This window comes from Mustela putorius, unplaced genomic scaffold (genome assembly GCF_011764305.1).
Source record: "Mustela putorius furo isolate JIRA1106 unplaced genomic scaffold, ASM1176430v1.1 tig00003845_pilon_pilon_pilon, whole genome shotgun sequence".
In the NCBI taxonomy this organism is placed as follows: domain Eukaryota; kingdom Metazoa; phylum Chordata; class Mammalia; order Carnivora; family Mustelidae; genus Mustela; species Mustela putorius.
This window is the reverse complement of record NW_025421998.1, coordinates 10,017,241-10,033,981: the sequence shown is the minus strand read 5'-3', so window position 1 is coordinate 10,033,981 and position 16,741 is coordinate 10,017,241. Positions and strand designations below refer to the sequence as shown.

The window sequence follows — 16,741 nt, the reverse complement described above, 5'->3', positions numbered from 1 at the left end:
AAATTCAGAGGTTGGAGCCCTAACTCCTTGAATGTGGCCGCATGTGAACACGGGGTCTTTAAAGAGCCAAAATGAGTCAAAATGAGGTCACATGCCCAGGTCCTAATCCAACGTGACTGGTGTGTCACCAGTGTCCTTACAAGAGGACCCAGAAGGGACACTGCCATCGGCACACCACAAAGAGGCATCCGCAGAAACCAGCACTGGCTGCCCCTTGGTCTCTGGCGTCCAGCCTCCAGAGTCATGAGGAAATAAGTCTCTGTGTCACAGAGTTCCTAGCGCGGTGGCTGACATAACGGACAGCAGCCGTCTTTATGCTGAAATGCAAATCCTTCAACATCAGATCCTGTCCCGTGTTTATGAAATTGTGGGATGAACCCTGGGGTCTCCGGAGAGGACAGATTTCCCCACATGCGTGAAATTACCTTGAAATCCTCGACAACTGTTCTGTCCAGGACCCCAGCTGCTCAGGACCCAGAAAGCACATCCTCTCTCACAATTCGAACCGTGAGGCATGCCTTCAGGCTCTCAGATCCGCAGGGGGGAGGCAGAGAGTTTCTCAAGCACTGATTCCCGTCTTCTCCATGGACCACCTACTGACTGCCCTTCTCTAGGGCAAAATTGCGAATACCAGAGTTCACCCTGACATTTAACGTGTAATTTTATTTGGCAGACAATAAGCCTCGCCTCTGTCCTTCTCCTGGTGACATGGCCTCACCCCTGCACTCCCTGCGGGTCTCTCCCACAGGTCACCTCACAGCAGCTTTGGTCACACCACCCCGTGACGGGCTCAGACCCTTCTCCCCCACGCCATGGACACAACCGTCCTCTCTCGTTCTTAATTGATATACTAGCTTTTTGGACCCAAGGACGGGAGGCCACATTTTTGTATTTATCCTTATCACAGATTAACGTCTGATCACAGATCATGTCCCCAAATGCTTGACCCTGAGATCAAGGCCTGTGCTGAGATCAAGAGTCAAGACGCTTAACCGACTGAGCCCCCCAGACCTCCCTTAAACATCTACACCTGAAATGATTATTTTGCCCAGGTAAGGAGTGAAATGTGTGGGTGAACCACAAGCCCCTCTGGCCAACACCACCCAGCAGCCCTCCTGGGCCCCATCGCTTCACCCCCGACAACCCTCCAGGCTGTTTGTGTGACTTTCTTGGTCTGACACCTTGCTGGCCGCTAAGGACACCGTGGGCTCCCCGGTCTGCTCACGCTGAGGCCACCACCCCTCCCCAAAACAGAGGCAGCACGGCCCCTTCTGGCTCTGTGCCAGCAATGTGTCCAGGACCCACAATCTGACCAAATATACCATCAGATCAGAATTACATTTCAGTCCCAATTAAAGCTCAAAAAAAGGGGCTTCTGACACACTGCACATGCTATTCTTCAATTGTTCCGCATTCAATAAAATAGACAAACGCAGCCCTGAGAGTACAAAGGAACACGGACGTGCACAGACTGTATAGCTTGTAGAGATCCTTACTCGTGTTTTATACTGAGCTACGTCTGCAATGCTCATACCCACACGGGCTTTAAAAGCACATATCAAAGTTTGGGTCAAAGGCTGACCAAAAAAAAAAAAAAAAGGAATGGATTTGAACTTTTTTTTTTAGTAAAGCACTGAAAAGGTGATTTTATCTTTGGGTGAAATAGTCAAAAAAAGCCCGGATCTCTCAGTAAACAGGAAGAACAGACCTTGGGTGGGGTGGGTGAGAACTGCTTTCTTCATCCCGCCAAAGTGAAAACCATTCACTCAATTACACGTGAATGATTTTGCACAAAATTCGTGCAAAGCACCCCGTCTGCAATCTAAAGGTTGATGAACCTTCTTCCTCCCGTAATGAACGTAGCCGAACCCGCTTCCACTCTCCCCACACCACTCCCAGTGACCTCTGTTTCTTTGAACATCATCTACACGATGGAAATATCATCCACTGAAGTTTCTGAATTCTTTTTCTTGCTCTATATACAACCAGCATGGTTACAGATCTGCTACTAACAATTTTCAGGAACTTCATGGGAAACAGGAATACTCTTAATCTGCCTGGGCAAAGGCTATTAAGCCCCGAGGCTTAGAGTCGTTCAGCATCTAAGAATGAAAACACAGAAGCCACCGACTTAGAAATATGCCCTGCGATTTCCTTGCGTTCTTTTTGTTAACGCTAGCTAGAACCAGCTACCGAGCTTCCTTGAGGGGCCTTTGTTACATGGCTGCCGTGTTGCAATCCTGTGATCTGGTCAACAGCTTCCCAGCAGAGCAAGATTTAGCAAGAATCACGGCCATGGATCCGAAGGGAGGCAAGCAGGCGCAAGGGAGGTACGCCTTCCTCCAGTGATGTCATCCCCGCTCCCGGGCTCCGCCCCCAGAAAGCCGCTCTTGTCAAGCGCAGGGGGCACAAGGTCATGGGCATCTAGCCAACGGGGAGACTCACCACATTGCAGAGCAGTCGAAATTCACCAACAGCCATTTGTGAGGATTGAAGTTAAACGAATCTGCCAACTGCCAAGGAATAGTAATGACAAGAAGACGTTTTGGTTATGAATGTCTAGTTACAAAACAAGACTCACACCCAGTGATCGACCATTTTGTTTCACGAGTGTAAGGCCATGCGGAGGGGAAGTCACTGAGGCCATGGGGCTTGCGGACGCAAGGGCAGCTGGGAAGGTCTGGGCTCCAGAACTGGCCTGGGTGGTCACCTGGCCTCTCTGCACCGCTCCGTACTCATTTTTAAGAGGAAAAACACATCACAGCTCATGAATGCACGGAGCTGAAAACAGAACTGATTCTGGGCTGAAGCACAAAGCAAGGAGGGTTTGATCTCAGCTCAACAGCTTACTCCGTGTGGGCCAGAATGGGAATGGCTGCTTTATGGAGAAATCGTGGTATCATCACAGCCACAAACCCCTCGGCCCAGGTCCTGACAAGGAATACATACTCTGGTTCGAAGGCTGTGCCAGGACTGTTGCTGATGTGTGGTTATTAAGATTTGTAGGTGGTAAGCCAGTCGGGTGGTGGTCCCAGGGACCACAGTGATGGCTCCTGACTCCCAGCAACTCGTGGTGAAGGGGGGATCATCTGCCAGAGAGCAGTCGTCAGGATGCAATGTGAAAACGAGCATGGGGTAGCGGTAACCAGGCTCGCTGCTTTGGGGAGGAGTGGGACCTGCTGAGTTGGGCTGGAGGAGCCTACAGAGGGTCACCCCACAGATGTTGAGCACGAAGGCCATCTGGGCCACTGGCCGTCCTTGGGATGCAACGCCAGGCACCCAGGAGACGTCCAGAAAGTTCATCTGAAGAGGAAACTGAAGAATTTCATTCCTTTTATGATGAAAAGAGCACAGGCTGAGTCCCAGATTCTGGCCTTAGTGTCCCCACTGTCTGGCTAAGGGCCCTCAGTGGGATGAGTCTATGAGAATTTATAAATAAGGGACTGGAATGCGCTAATCTCGAACCTTCCCGTTATCACTCCCTTTTATTTCTGTGTTAATCCTGACTTGGTATAGGGCTATCACGTTTGAAGCAAGAGGTTGTATTTTGAGGACCTTGGATAATTCAAAACAGGCAGAGCCCCAACACCCAACCCAAGGGCGACCCCAAGAGAAAACAAGGAGGGCTGCTGTTCCCCCCATGAGGAGATACCCGTTCCCAGCAGCAATAGTGACACAGCTCATGGGGCTGGGGGTGCTCTGAAGCCACATGAGTCCCTACTCATTTTTAATTGGGAAAATTCCCAGTTCTACCTTGCCTCGTGAAATGAGAGGTCATCCATATTTCAGGTCGTACACTCTCAAGTTTGCAGAGTCTGAGTCATATAACATGTATCTACCTTTCAAACTACTAGACTCTTTGGAATAATCCTAATTTGAGTCCATAGGTACCATGTAGGAAATTGATCTGGCCTACAAAATACTTTCTGCCTGCCCCTTCCTCGAAACTCACGAACTGGCAAAGTTCTCAGAACACACGTTTCATCCTAAGCCAAGGGAGGGTGAAAATGTCATACCTAAAACTGGGATCTCCCCAATTTTTATTTAATTGGCTGGTTCTTTTACTAATGCTAATGCTGTCATCAACATATCTTCCCACATACCTAAATATTTCCTTCTTTATTTTTAAAGATAATATCCAAGTTCATTGCACGCCTATCAGTAATGGAAGATAATTCCTGGAAGACAATGTGTAGCAACTGCCAACAACAGGCATTGGCTCATTGATTTTCGGGGCTGCCCTATTTCCAAGCAGAAAATCAGATTTCAACAACAGAGACCATCTGAGGAGGGCACTGCGGCATTTTCACGGCGCTATCCTAAATCGTGCTATCTCGCATTCTTCAAAATGCATGCCCAGCTTTATCCTTGGGATGCTGAGCTGGGGCGGAGGCCAGCTGGAGGCCCACGGGTGCAGCCCAGGATGGGAGCCCCCGCCACCAGGGAGACATCTGCTCGGCTGACCGCCACCTCGCGCGTCAACCCGTTCTCGGGGAGCAGATTCATTTCCTTCCATGTTTCAATAAAAGCGACTTTGAGAAGGAGACGGGAAATGACAATGCGTTTCATTTGTCGATAAACAGAGACAAAATGTGAAAGAAGAGCTTTGTTTGCCGAGAATTTTATTAGCTCCCTGGGACGGGGCGGGGGGGCTGGTCTGTTTAATCCTCCTTCATTACCCAAGCGCTGTGTGCTCATCCTGCTGGCAGAGAGAGGAGTTCTTATCTTCGGGCTAGGGACACGGCAGGAAATTGCAGCCGCCTTATCTTCCCCACTGAGCAGCGAGGCCCTCGCCCCACAAGGAACAATGCGGGAGACACGGAAATGACTCAGCGCCGGGCATGAAAATCCCGTCTGGGGCTGATACCATCGTGCTCCAGTGCCCGGTGCTGCGGTGGGCATGACGGTTCGCCACCCCACCCCTCGTGAAAGCTGATCCCAGGTCCTGGGATCACAGGAAGGAGGAGAGCAGTGGTGGGAAAAGATTGAACAATCCTTAACCTGATGCTTGGACAGACCAGATAGTGGGGGCAGGCTCACAGATCCCTGCTGAAGGTTTTGCCCTCCATCCCTGAGGTGCTGGGACAAACCTTCCCAGTCAGGAGCATCACTTCTGTAATAGGACTTATTCAGATGGTATAGAGATTAACTTTTCATAACACCCACAAACCCAGCTCCCGGCAATGAGCTGCAGGGCGCAGGGTGTCAGTGAGTGAGTGAGTGAGAGATGAGTGAGAAGCTCAGCTGAACTTCTCACACGCCACCACAGCCCACTGCCTCCTGCCGACTGGTGCCTTTGGAAGCCGCACTTAGCAGCCTCTCCCCAGCCTTGAGCTGAGGTCTGGAGCATGTTTGGGGATCCATAAGTAATCAGTGAGTGAGGGAGGATTCAGACATCCAGGGACACGGACAGAATGCTGTTTCATTCATCAGCAACTGGGGAGGGCGGGTGTTCTTTCCCGAGATGCGAATATTCGTGCTCTGTACACTACACTCACTTGTCTGGTGTTGAGACATGATGAGGATCCAAATGAGCAATTAGAAAATTAATTGGCAGCAAGACAGGAGAGCGAAGAGAGGTTCTCAGGGACAGGCTCGGCAGCCGTGGTGAAAGATAATAAAAGGATCCAACTCAGGCAGGGGGACTCACCGTGGGCCTGACGTTGTTTTTAAGCACTTTAAGCATGATTAACTCTGGGTACTTACGGCAACCCCTCCAAGGAAAGATCATTACTAAATCCACTTTCCAAAATGTACAGACGCCACTAACCTACCCACAGGGACACGGCTAGTCCCCGGGTAAAGCTGGCGTCCAAACAGTCGCTTCATGCCAAGGATCACGCCCTTAGTCCCTGCATGGGGTGTGGCCGGGGTCTCATGAAACCCTTGCCTATGAGCATAAAGCCAGAACCGAGGCTCCTCTCACTGTCTTCTTGCCTTGGTCTCCCTGCAAATCTGTCTCTCTGGACCCTTTATTGTGTCTGCAGTGGAGTTCCTGGCTGGAGGAACATCCTGCTTGAGCCTGAACTGGCATGTCAGGGCCCCCCCATAATGTCATCTCTCTGCATCTACCCTGGCAGGCCCATGGAGAAGCAGAGTATTGGGTCAATAGTTTCGATGACTATTTCTCAAAAGCAGCAGGTGTCTCCGTGGGCATTACAGGCCACGGTTTCCAAATTCTGAAAGCGGTGTAGGGCGTTTAAATGCATCTCTGGCTGCTCATTCAATATCTGTTAAACTAATAAACCATGCTCAGGGGCCTGGTCAGACCACACTGTCATCCTGAACGAGATCGAAGAAAATTGCAGGTTGCTTTTATCCCTGACCTCTTGAGCTGAAAGGCATTAAGATTTTATTTTCTTCCTAAATATTTCCCCACAGTTGCAGAAGCTAAAATGTATCCTACTGTGAGATGCCTGCCCAGAATTTGTGCAGAGGGAGAAAGAGTGCCCAATGTCAGGTATAATTTCCAGAAGGTCAGTCGTATGACTCGGCAGATTCTCAACCCCCCTTATAAGGAAATCTGATTTCTGATAATCACAGAATGTGATTGGAAGTAAGTTGCTAAAACGAATGGTGTGTCACAACCTTGTAAGGAGAAGTCACTGATAACGTGACACTTTCAAAGAGGGACCCTAGTAAAGAGAGGGGTGCCTGGGTGACTCAGGGGGTTATGCGGCTGAATCTTGGTTTTTGGCTTGGATCGTGATCCCAGGGCAGTGAGATCCAGCCCCACATTCAGCACAGAGTCTGCTTGTGAATTCTCTCTCCCTCTGCCTCTGCCCTTCCCCACTACAATAAATAAATAAATACATCTTAAAAATAATTTTTAAATGATCTTATTAAAGATAAAGAGCACACCCACCTCTACTCCATTCAGAAGATGCCGGAACTCAGGGCAGATGAAGGAGCTGCCCGCGTAGGCAGCATCGATGTGCAGCCACATGTTCTCCTCATTACCTGAAAGCCAGAGGTGACTGGTGAGCTCCCCAGGGGATGCCCTGCCCATGGGGGCCTGAGGACCACCCCAGCCCAGCCAGGGCTCTTACTGTATACAGTCCATCAATGCATTTGCTGGCCCGGTTCTGGGCCCTAATAGGCTCCCCGGGGTCTAAGACAAGGAAGCTGAGGACAGAGGTCCCCAGATGGCGCTAGCAGAGAGCAGGTGCTCAGGGATGGCGTAAAGATGAGGAAACTGGGATCAGCTTCCCTGCTTGACGTGAAGGTCGATGCTCATGTGGGAAGGGGCCAGGGTGGGCGATCCCTCGGGGCCCCTCACACAAACTCACTCCAGTTACACCCCTTTCTCGGCCTTCTCCCATCTCACCCACCTGGAATTTCCTCCCAATCTTCCTGGCTAACCCATCCCACAAGCTTCTTGGGGAATGGCGGGGTGCACAGCCCCAGCGACCTCTATCCGCACCCCGCACACTGTATCCATCTCAACACGAAGCATATTTCTTGGTTCTCTGCTACCTGCAATCATCCCAGGCTCCTTCGTGAACATGATTTGTGTTTTCCAGCCTTGCCAGAATCCTCTAGCAGGAAGGGACCATGTCTTCCTCGCAGGCAAGAGGGTCTGATTAAATGAGCTCCCTCGACTGAGACTCTCTGGGTTCGACCCCTGCCTCCAGCCATCCTGCAGCTGTACGGCCGTATGCCCCTTCAAGCTCATTCTCCCTCGCAGGCAAGCGGACACAAACATAGCACCTGGGACCTCGGGGAGAGACCAGATGACACCTGTAGCCTCCTATCATGACGCCAGCCCCGAGGCTGGTGACACATACACACGAGCGCTGTGCTGGGTCCCTTCTGTGTGCTGGGCACTTAAAGCCCATCATGAAATCCATAACTGTGGAATGTTGGGGGCCTTCTGATGGGGAGCAGGTGTCCTGTCCTGCCCGAACAGGGCCAGGGAAGCGCCTGGAGGGTTCACTCAGCCCTCAGAATGTGCATGTGTGACGGCGGACGGATGCAAGGTTCACCATTCCATGGGTGACGCTCTCTAACCCTGCACGATGCTGTGAGGAGTGGAGAGTCGTTCTGAGCCCTGCTGATGAAAGCTCTAAGAGGCATTTTGAAGCTTGGATTCTCTTTGAGCTTCTGATGGGAGAGATCCAGACCAGATGCCTTTCCTGCACACTCGATATGGCCTCGGAAGGTCACAATGTGGTTGATGTGTGAGCACCCCGAAGCCTGTTTTGTGGGCAGAGGCGTGTAGGGTGTGTGTGGGCATCTCAGGGCGGAGGCGGCCAAGGGCCAGGCAGAGCACGGAGCCTCCTGACGATGTGGGATTTCTGCTTAGAGACGGCAGCTCACCCACACTGGCCACAGCCCGTGTTCCTCCTGCTGGAGGGCTCTCCTGCTCAGGGCCGAGGGTTCTGTGCATCACAGAAACCTCAGGGGCTCTCCAAGGACAGGCAGCAGCAGCAGATCCAGGCTGTGCTCTCCATGGGGCCATGGGGCCGCCCTCGGACCGCCGGTCAGGGCACTTCCTTTTCTGTTCAAGGCACATGCGTGGAGTTTGACACTCTGATGTCTCTGTCCGCTTTAGAACTGTCGAGGGCAGGGGTGAGGCAGTGCAGGACCCTGGGGCCTGAACAGGCAGACGAGTCAGGAAGGACATGGGCCATGAAGGCAGGAGGAAGGGAAACGGGTTCCAGAAGCAGCAGACGGGGCTCTCTTTTCCTCCCTCAGCCATCATCCTTGTGAGAGGAATGCTTGCTAAGAGCAAAAACCACAACCCACCCCGGAACGTGTGGGAAACCCGGAGAGGGGCAACGGGAAGGAAAGACAGGGATGGGGCTGCTCAGGAGGGAAGGGAATGAGATGCACCAGGGGAAGGTGAGCTGTGGGTTCATAACTTCACTCCAGAAGAGCTCTGACCTTTGCCCTTGGCTCCAGGGAGGTGACCTCAAGCCCTTGGAGTGCTCTGCCTCATAGGAATCCTTTTCTGTCTGGATCTTTGGCCCCCAGAAGGTACATTAACAGGATATATGATGGTAGTTTTGGGCCATATTCGCTTGGACTTCTGCAGGAGGTAGGGATGGAAGGTATTAGCTGCACCTCCCCTGAGGAGCTGGAGACTACGGGTCAGCCAGGTGAGGAACATGTGACAACTCCAGTTGAACTCTGGGCTACAGGCTTGGTGAGCTTCTGTAGCAGGGGACGGGAGGCTCCCACTCTCTGTGTGTTGTCACCATAATTGGGAGGGGACCTAGCTATGCACAACCTCAAGGGAGAAGATGAGAGTTTGGTGCCTTCCTGCATTCTGCCCCATGACTCTGCTTCCTACAATACACCACACCTAGGTGATTTCAAGGAGCTCTGTAAGTCTTTCTGGCAGATTATTGAACCTGAGGGTGGTTTGGGAAGGTGTTGGAAGTAAGGGCAGTCTTTGAGGGACTGGGGTCCCTCTATTCTTCCTGCGTCGTGAGGGACAACCCCCCACCACCCCAGTGCCCCTGGGTGGGGCTTTGGCTGCCCTGTGCACCCTGCTCCCCTTCTGCAATCCCCGGGACCCCGTCCTCCACTCCCCACTGTCGCGCCTCCCTCCTGTTGCCTTCAGCTACCTGCTTTCTGCATTTCATCCTCTCCCCAAGAAAACCGGCTGGAAGCCTCCACTGATTCAGCCAAGTGGACCAAGTGAGACCAAGTCTCTCTCTGGCAAGTCATTTTAAAAATATCCAAGAAAAAAAGTGTCTTTCCTGAAGCAGCAGTCTGGAGAAAACGGTATTCTGGCATATACCGTCTTTGTCAAATCATGGTGGATGAAAAACTGACCGTATCGTTTTAACAGTTTATTCCAACCATAACGGAGAACAGAGTCCTCTCGGAATTCCCGAGTAGCCCTGTGTGAATGTTGTGTATTTGGTGACCATCACGGAGCTCACTATTCCCACGGCTCCGGGATCTGGGGAGCAGAGGGAGCTCCAGGACGCGGGACAGCCTGGGCTGGATCACCCACTCCCTGGAGCTCTGTGAACACCGACTGCCTCCCCAGGCCCATCCGCTGGCTGGACAACCTGGGCTCTGCCCTGCCAATGAGCTCCGCCCTGTAAATCTGAGAGCCCGGGACGTGACATCAGCCAGTCCCCGTCAAGGACTTCCAGTTCCCAGCCTGACATCGGAGTCAAAGGGGCGCCCAGCGGCTTGGCTGGGCACACCAGTGTTTGCGGTGGGCAAACCGCCGGCCTGAGCTGCCTGCTGTGTCCCTCATTCCAGCCTCGGGCTCTGTATCACTGCCCTCAGCCAGCTTCTCTCACCGCCATCAGTCGCCGGCCACAGGTGCTGCAGGGAAACCGGTGTGAATAGGCACATCCACGCCCACAGCCCCTGGGCACGGCAGGTCCCTGGCACGCCTGCCTCCACCCTGGGACTCCACGATTTCTGTGCCTGAACTCACCTTCTTAAGAACCCTGCGAGGAAAGGACTGAAATCCAACTATTTTGCCTTAAGGTAGGGACACGAAGCTTAGAACAGGAGGGCCCGCAGCTTGAAGGGGCCGGGCTGGACCCCTACGGGGTGTGCTGTGACCAAGCTTAGCCCCACCCTGCTGCCCGAGCATGGGCACAGGTGGATCCCCATTAGGAGAAATGGGGGTGACGCACACGGGGTTGGGGGGCGCCGCTGCCCATGGGTGGTGTGCTGTCTAGCACAAGCCACAGGGGTGCAGTCTGGGGCCTGAACAACCTCCATGGGACCCCAGAGCACCCTGATGACCAGCCCTGTGGTCCTGGGGCAGTGGGTGCCCTATGCCCCAAGGACAGGGGCAGGGGGTCATGAAGCCATGTCCCTGCCCAAGAGAAGGTCTCTGTCATAGAAACCCTTCCCGGACCCAGTGGGTGTCAGAGCTGTGGGCTGAGGTGGCAACTTCAGAAGCACAGTCCTTACTCACGTTCCCCTTGGGGATTCTCTGACTTTGCATCCCCCCAGAAGGCTACCCTATCCGTGTGCCGTGAGGGAGGGAGGGGAGTGTGGTCCCAAAAGGTCCAGCAAGCTGGTCCTTCTCCAGAGAAATCCAAGGTTTGGGTTTGGATCTGCTTAATCACGTAGGGTAATTTGCTTAACTGCATTCAGTCATTCCAGAAAGGCTGACAAAGACACACTGGGCTCCATTCAAAGATGGGTAACCATCAAGTCCTACAGAAACACAAGCCCCATGGGGCTTCCCCAAGCTGACTTTGTTCTCTCGGGGCGGGTAGGGGGGACGACAGAGCCCTGGAGGACTGTGGCCACGCTGCACGGCACGCAAGAGCTGCTTCTTACCAATAGCGTGTTGGCTCGGGCAAGCTCAGCGGTGGTGCAATTAGGCCGCATTTCTGGGTTTGTGGATTTCAAGCTAATGAGACTTATGCCATTGCAAATAGAGGACGCATCTAGCAAAACAGTGGAATGTGAAGTTACTATTATATGAACATCCCATTACAATATGCTTTATCCTATCTAAGTCTATTATGATATTATAATATGACCCTGAATCCTGTTGTTAGTAGTGTGAAGAAGGAGAGCCCAAGGAAGAAGGTCCACTTCTTCATATATCAAGAACATTTTCCAGAAGAACATCCGATCAGATACTTACAGATAGGACCCACTTCTAGGAGATTGTCAAATGAGCAGCAGGACGTGGTCCCCAACGTAGCCACCAGCTAGGGAGTAAAAAGCAGACCCCTGTTAGGCCACCATGTTTTGGTCACTGTTGTAACGTAAGCAAGCATTACAGCTGCCCCCGGACGGGCCCAGAGCCTTGGAGCTGGTGCTTGATCAGCGTCCACTGGCCGGAGACCTGAACCTGGCCGTCTCTGCATGGCAGCTTTACGACAGGTCGGGAGAACCATCTGCCCACAGGGCACCAGGCTGTGAGGTTGGAAATAGCCCATGCGCAAGACTGACTCCCCATGTGCCGACGGGGCAGGGAGGATGCCCTTGACCCCTGGATGGCGTCTCCCAGCTGGGATTTACTGACAGATGCATATATGCTAACTACAGTCACACCATATCCTTGCTTCTGTGCAAAGGAGGTGTGGAGCTCTCCTTTGTGTGTGCATCCATAGTTCACAGCAGAATCCCCCGCCCCCCGCCAGGACATGTCACTCCTGGAAAGCCTTGGGGGCAGCTCCGAGCCCCCAGGACTTTGACCAGGAGTCCTGCTCCCCAGCTCTCATCTACTGCCCTTCCCTGCCCTCAGCACAGCTCCCAAGGGAACTTCAGTCCTCCGGAGATGGAGATCTGCTCCAAGTAGACTCATGAGAAAGTCCTAGGGACACGGGAAACAGTGTTTAAAAGGCACGTTTCCAGACAGCGTTGAGCACACTTGGTCATACAACCAGGCCCGCTGGTGCTCGAAGCACAGTGATAACACAGGCACCCACACACGAGGCTGCCCCCTCCCTGGACCCACGAAGCTGCTGAAACCAAGCTGCACGTCGTGTCGCTAGGAATGTGCACTTGGCCCCACTTGGAATGGGTGCTGAGACCCATTTGCTGAATTCAGACTCTCTCCAGGTGACCCGAAAGCGTGTTATGTTTATAAACTGAGGAGCCCAACTGAGTTATGACGCCACTGCCCTTGGGTGATGACATTTCTCCCTCAACGTGACAAGAGCGTGACAAGAACTTTCCTCCTCCACGAGGACCCCAGCAGCGCTCAGAGCCCTGAGAATAAAGATGAAGAGGAAGAGGTCAGGGACCCATGCCGTCTAGTAAACTCGAGAGCCTGGAGGGAGGACCACCTGCGTTTTCCCTGAGACCCCAGGGTGCCTCTCAGACAAAGTCAGAGCTCTCGCCAGGGCGACATCGTGCCTGCCCTGTGGAGGGAGCTGACAAGCCTGGCTCTCTGCTCACACGGTCACCCGGGCCGGAAAGCAGCTGCCTAGGGACCAGAGCTGTCCCCTGCCCAGTGTCAGGGAGTCATCCTGGCCAGGATCCAGACTCTGGCAGGAACCCCTGCAGCAATGGGGTGTGACCAGGGAAGTTGGGTCCCCAGGGAACAGAAGCAGAGTGCTTGAAATTACTTTTTTAGGGTTTTTTTTACTATTTTTTTTTTTACTTTTTAGTTTTTTCTATTTTATTGTTTACTATTTTTATTATCTTTTACTATTTTGTTGACATTTTATTCGATTACTATTTTTTTACTATATTTTGCCATTATTTTTACCATTTTTAATTTTTTTACATTTTTATTTATTTAGTTAGTTGTGTGTGTGTGTGTGGTTTTTTTTTTTTTCCGGTTATTCGATTACTATTTTTTTTACTATATTTTGCCATTATTTTTACCATTTTTAATTTTTTTACATTTTTATTTATTTAGTTAGTTGTGTGTGTGTGTGTGTGTGTGTTTTTTTTTTTTCCGGTTATTCAGGTACACCAAAGTCACCAGATTGGGTACTTGCTGCCATTACAAAGACAGCTTGTTTTATGGCCCCTGGGAGAGGAGGGGACCTGCTGTGCCACACGGGGGCCACATGAGGAAGCATCAGGATGAGTCAGGAGGTGGAGGGAGAGGGGGCAGCCAGGCCCAGAGGCTTTCTTGGGGCTTCCAGGGGAAGCAGCAGGTGAGGCAGGGCGAGCAGGATGAAGGTTCGCTGGTTGGAGTAATTGCAATGGGCTTTGGGATGCACGGGGACTGTCCCTAGTGCCCCTGGCTCTGGGGTGAGGAAGGCAGGAGCCATTTGCTTGGAGTGTAGGAGCCCCATGGTGGAGGAGGTTTGGGGTGTGGACACTGGATTGGCTGGTTTGGGGAAAGACGGTCCTTTATCATCTCTAGGAATCGTCTGGTCCTGGGAGGAGTGGTCCCTCCAGGGTCAGTGAGGCCACCAAGATGTCACCCATACAGAAAACAGAGATTCAGGAAACAGAAATGAATACACGCACACTGCCGTCACACAGCGCTTAAACCCCTGGGCTGCAGCCTGTCACGCCAGCAGCTAGCTGGGCTCCCATTTTCCCATGTACAGCACAAATGCCCAGCCTGCAAGGTCCCACCGGGTCCAGATGCTCCAGACCTCGGCGTCCCCGACGCTCTCCGCCCCGGCCCCCACCGCTGTGCACGCCTCCCCATCGTCAGCCTCAGCAACCTCCACGTTGCTTCACTCCGACAAGATGACTCAGTAGGACTCCAAGAGAGTATGCGATTTCTCTCTGGTATTTGCAATTTCTTCCTGATGCTTTGCCTATTTCATTAGAAGAATAGCATAAAAAGGATATAAATAAAAAAACCTACAGAATAACTCAACCATCTTAATATTGGCTTTTAATTTATTATGTCCATTTTAAGAACTTCTTGGGAATGACCTTTTATTCAGCAATTTGTTCAAATCCCTCTGATTTTCCTCCAGTTCTCATAGAAATAAAGGCAATAACTTATGTTTTAAAGACGACACGTATATTAAATATCCCTTGTTAAAATTATGTGTGCACGGGAGAGTGTCTACAATGATGTTTGCCAAATATTAAAAGGCTTGTCTCTTAGGATGAGCTTTGTGGATCTCATAACATAAAAATACACTCTCAATGTTTGCCTACCGAACATGGAGCATTTCTGTAAAAACAAAAGTCCTGCCTGTGTCATCCTGGGCACAGCTCAGTGGAGATGTGTTCTGAGCACCGGCCGTGCCTAGCCTGGGGCTTCGCAGACTCTGTTCAGCCGCCCCAACAGCCCTTGGAGATACGTTTATGATCCAGACTTTGCAGCTGACCTGGGTGAGACCCTGCAGATGGGTCAAGGAGACACGAGAGGCGGGGGTAGGGGGCAGACCATCATGTGAACCCCAGTGTAATGAACTCTTGTCTTGCCAGTTGAAGAAAGAACCCAGGGCCCTGGGCCGGGCTGGCGGCCCTGCTGGTTGACCCAGTGCGTGGGCAGGCAGTGGGACCGGACTGGCAGCAAGGACGTGCCCGGCTGGTGGGGCAGCGGGCCCTGTAAGCTGCATTCTAGATGGCTGCAACCAGCTTGTTCTAATTCTCACAAGCCGCTTTCAAGTCCAGCACCTGCTCGCTGCAGGGTCTGATCACCCCGGCTCCGCTCACCGACACTAACCTGATTTGGGCGGCGCTGCAGGGCCCTAATCACATTTGTGCAGGGAGAGGGAGCGGGGGAAGGTGCCAGTGACCTGTCCCTGAGAGCCTGCGGCGCATCTGCTGTCCAGACTCACGTCCCCTTCCTCCCCTTCTGGAGGCAGAGCTGCCCCTCCTGCCTTCCTTGCCACAGCTCTGATGAGCACCTCTCAGGCACTGCCCTCTGTCTGTGGCCTGAGCTTATTAGGTCGGCTCTCGGGCCGGCAAGCCACCGCAGGGAAGAGAGGGGGACTGTTACAACCCCATACAAGTCAGGGGAGGGGCCGAGATTCATGTTTCCTGGTTCCAACTTGTGGCAAAGGGGTCCTTTACTTTCTGCAGAGGGTCTGGAGTTTTGAGATGCCTGCAACTCCTTTATGAGGATAATGGAGGCTATGGGTTCACATCTCGGAATTAGGCATGTAGGTGTTATGCAGAACTATAACCACTAGATACATAGTTTCAACTGAGCAGGTAGAAAGTATGTCCAAGTTCAAGCTGCTGCCCTCCTAGGTATGGCCTGGCTTCTCTCTCTGGATTCAGAGGACTCTGGCTGAGGGACCCATGTAAGGTAAAAAAAACCATTGCATGTCCTTGAACCTCCTGTGACCTCTCCTGTCTCTGTACCTCTGTCGTACTCTGTTCTTCAACCAGAAAGTCTCTGAGCCCATGAGCGCTGCCTGTGTATCCTCTGGGACACAGCTTACGCATTATCCCTTAGCCAAAGCCTTCACGGATCCTGCAGAGTGCTAATCACACCCTCTGCCCCATGTGTGTGCACAGTGCTCACCGAATAGTGCAAAGACCGGGAAACCCATGTCTTCCCACCAGGAACCATCCCATGAGGAAAGAGACCACGTCCTCACAGGTTCAAGGGCCAATGCACACATGTGCATGAACTCTCAGCCTTCCCTGGGCTCTGACACATGGGACTGGCCCATGCCTGTGGGCTTCTGTCAGAACGCTGCACGTGCCCTCAAACATTTGTTGCAATCTTGGCCTCTAGGGCAACATTCCAATAGCGGCATGTCCATTGGGTGCCCAGTCTTCCCAGACCAAACTGTGGTTTGTTCCCCCTGATGGCGAGGGGGTCTTCTCTGCAGCACTTGCACCTGTGCATCTTTACTGAGCCCGTGGACACACTTTGGGCTCATTTCTTCACAGCCAGCATGACTGCCCTCTCCTCCCCTATCCCACCTACAGATGAATCCATGCCCAGCTTCCTCATTGCAACGGGAGCCCAGTGGAATCCGAATTCCAACCACCCCTGGCCACTCCAGAAAATCTTAAGGAAGTCCCAAATTGCCTCCCCTTAGCAAAACACACAAGGCATCCAGCCTTCAGGACGTGTCCCTACTGGCTGCATGGCCCTGATGAGGGAGCAGGAGGCTGGCTGAGAACAGAGCAGGGGCTGGCACCTTGCACCCCCTCTCCACCCACTCCCCTTGGTAATATGTGTGACATTTCACAGGCACCCCTGACTGCCCTAAAAGAAGAGCAAATGGTTATCTTGCAGAGATCACAGTCCTGCAAGGCAGGAGTCTCTCTTGGTTTACAAATGTCCTTGAGATTTACAACAAAGAAGTTGCCTTATCAATAGCCCAATTTCCAAAGATACATAACTCAGTTCCTCAAGCCCTAACGTCACCCTCCCCTCCATAAAAAAACCGAAGGAGATGGAGGTAGA

The 16,741-nt window shown here is 52.3% G+C and overlaps 1 protein-coding gene across 2 annotated transcripts in view; it reads right to left on the bottom strand.

Moving 5' to 3' along the window:
• DDC (dopa decarboxylase) overlaps nt 1–16,741 on the bottom strand; it is a 78,035-nt gene that overhangs the window by 23,725 nt on the left and 37,569 nt on the right. For both annotated transcript variants that reach the window (XM_004739387.3, XM_004739388.3), the window contains 3 exons: nt 11,582–11,648; nt 6,866–6,960; nt 2,446–2,513 (listed from right to left, as the gene is read on the bottom strand). In XM_004739387.3, the coding sequence (XP_004739444.1) occupies nt 2,446–2,513; nt 6,866–6,960; nt 11,582–11,648 (230 nt within the window). The remainder of the gene's footprint in view (nt 1–2,445; nt 2,514–6,865; nt 6,961–11,581; nt 11,649–16,741) is intronic.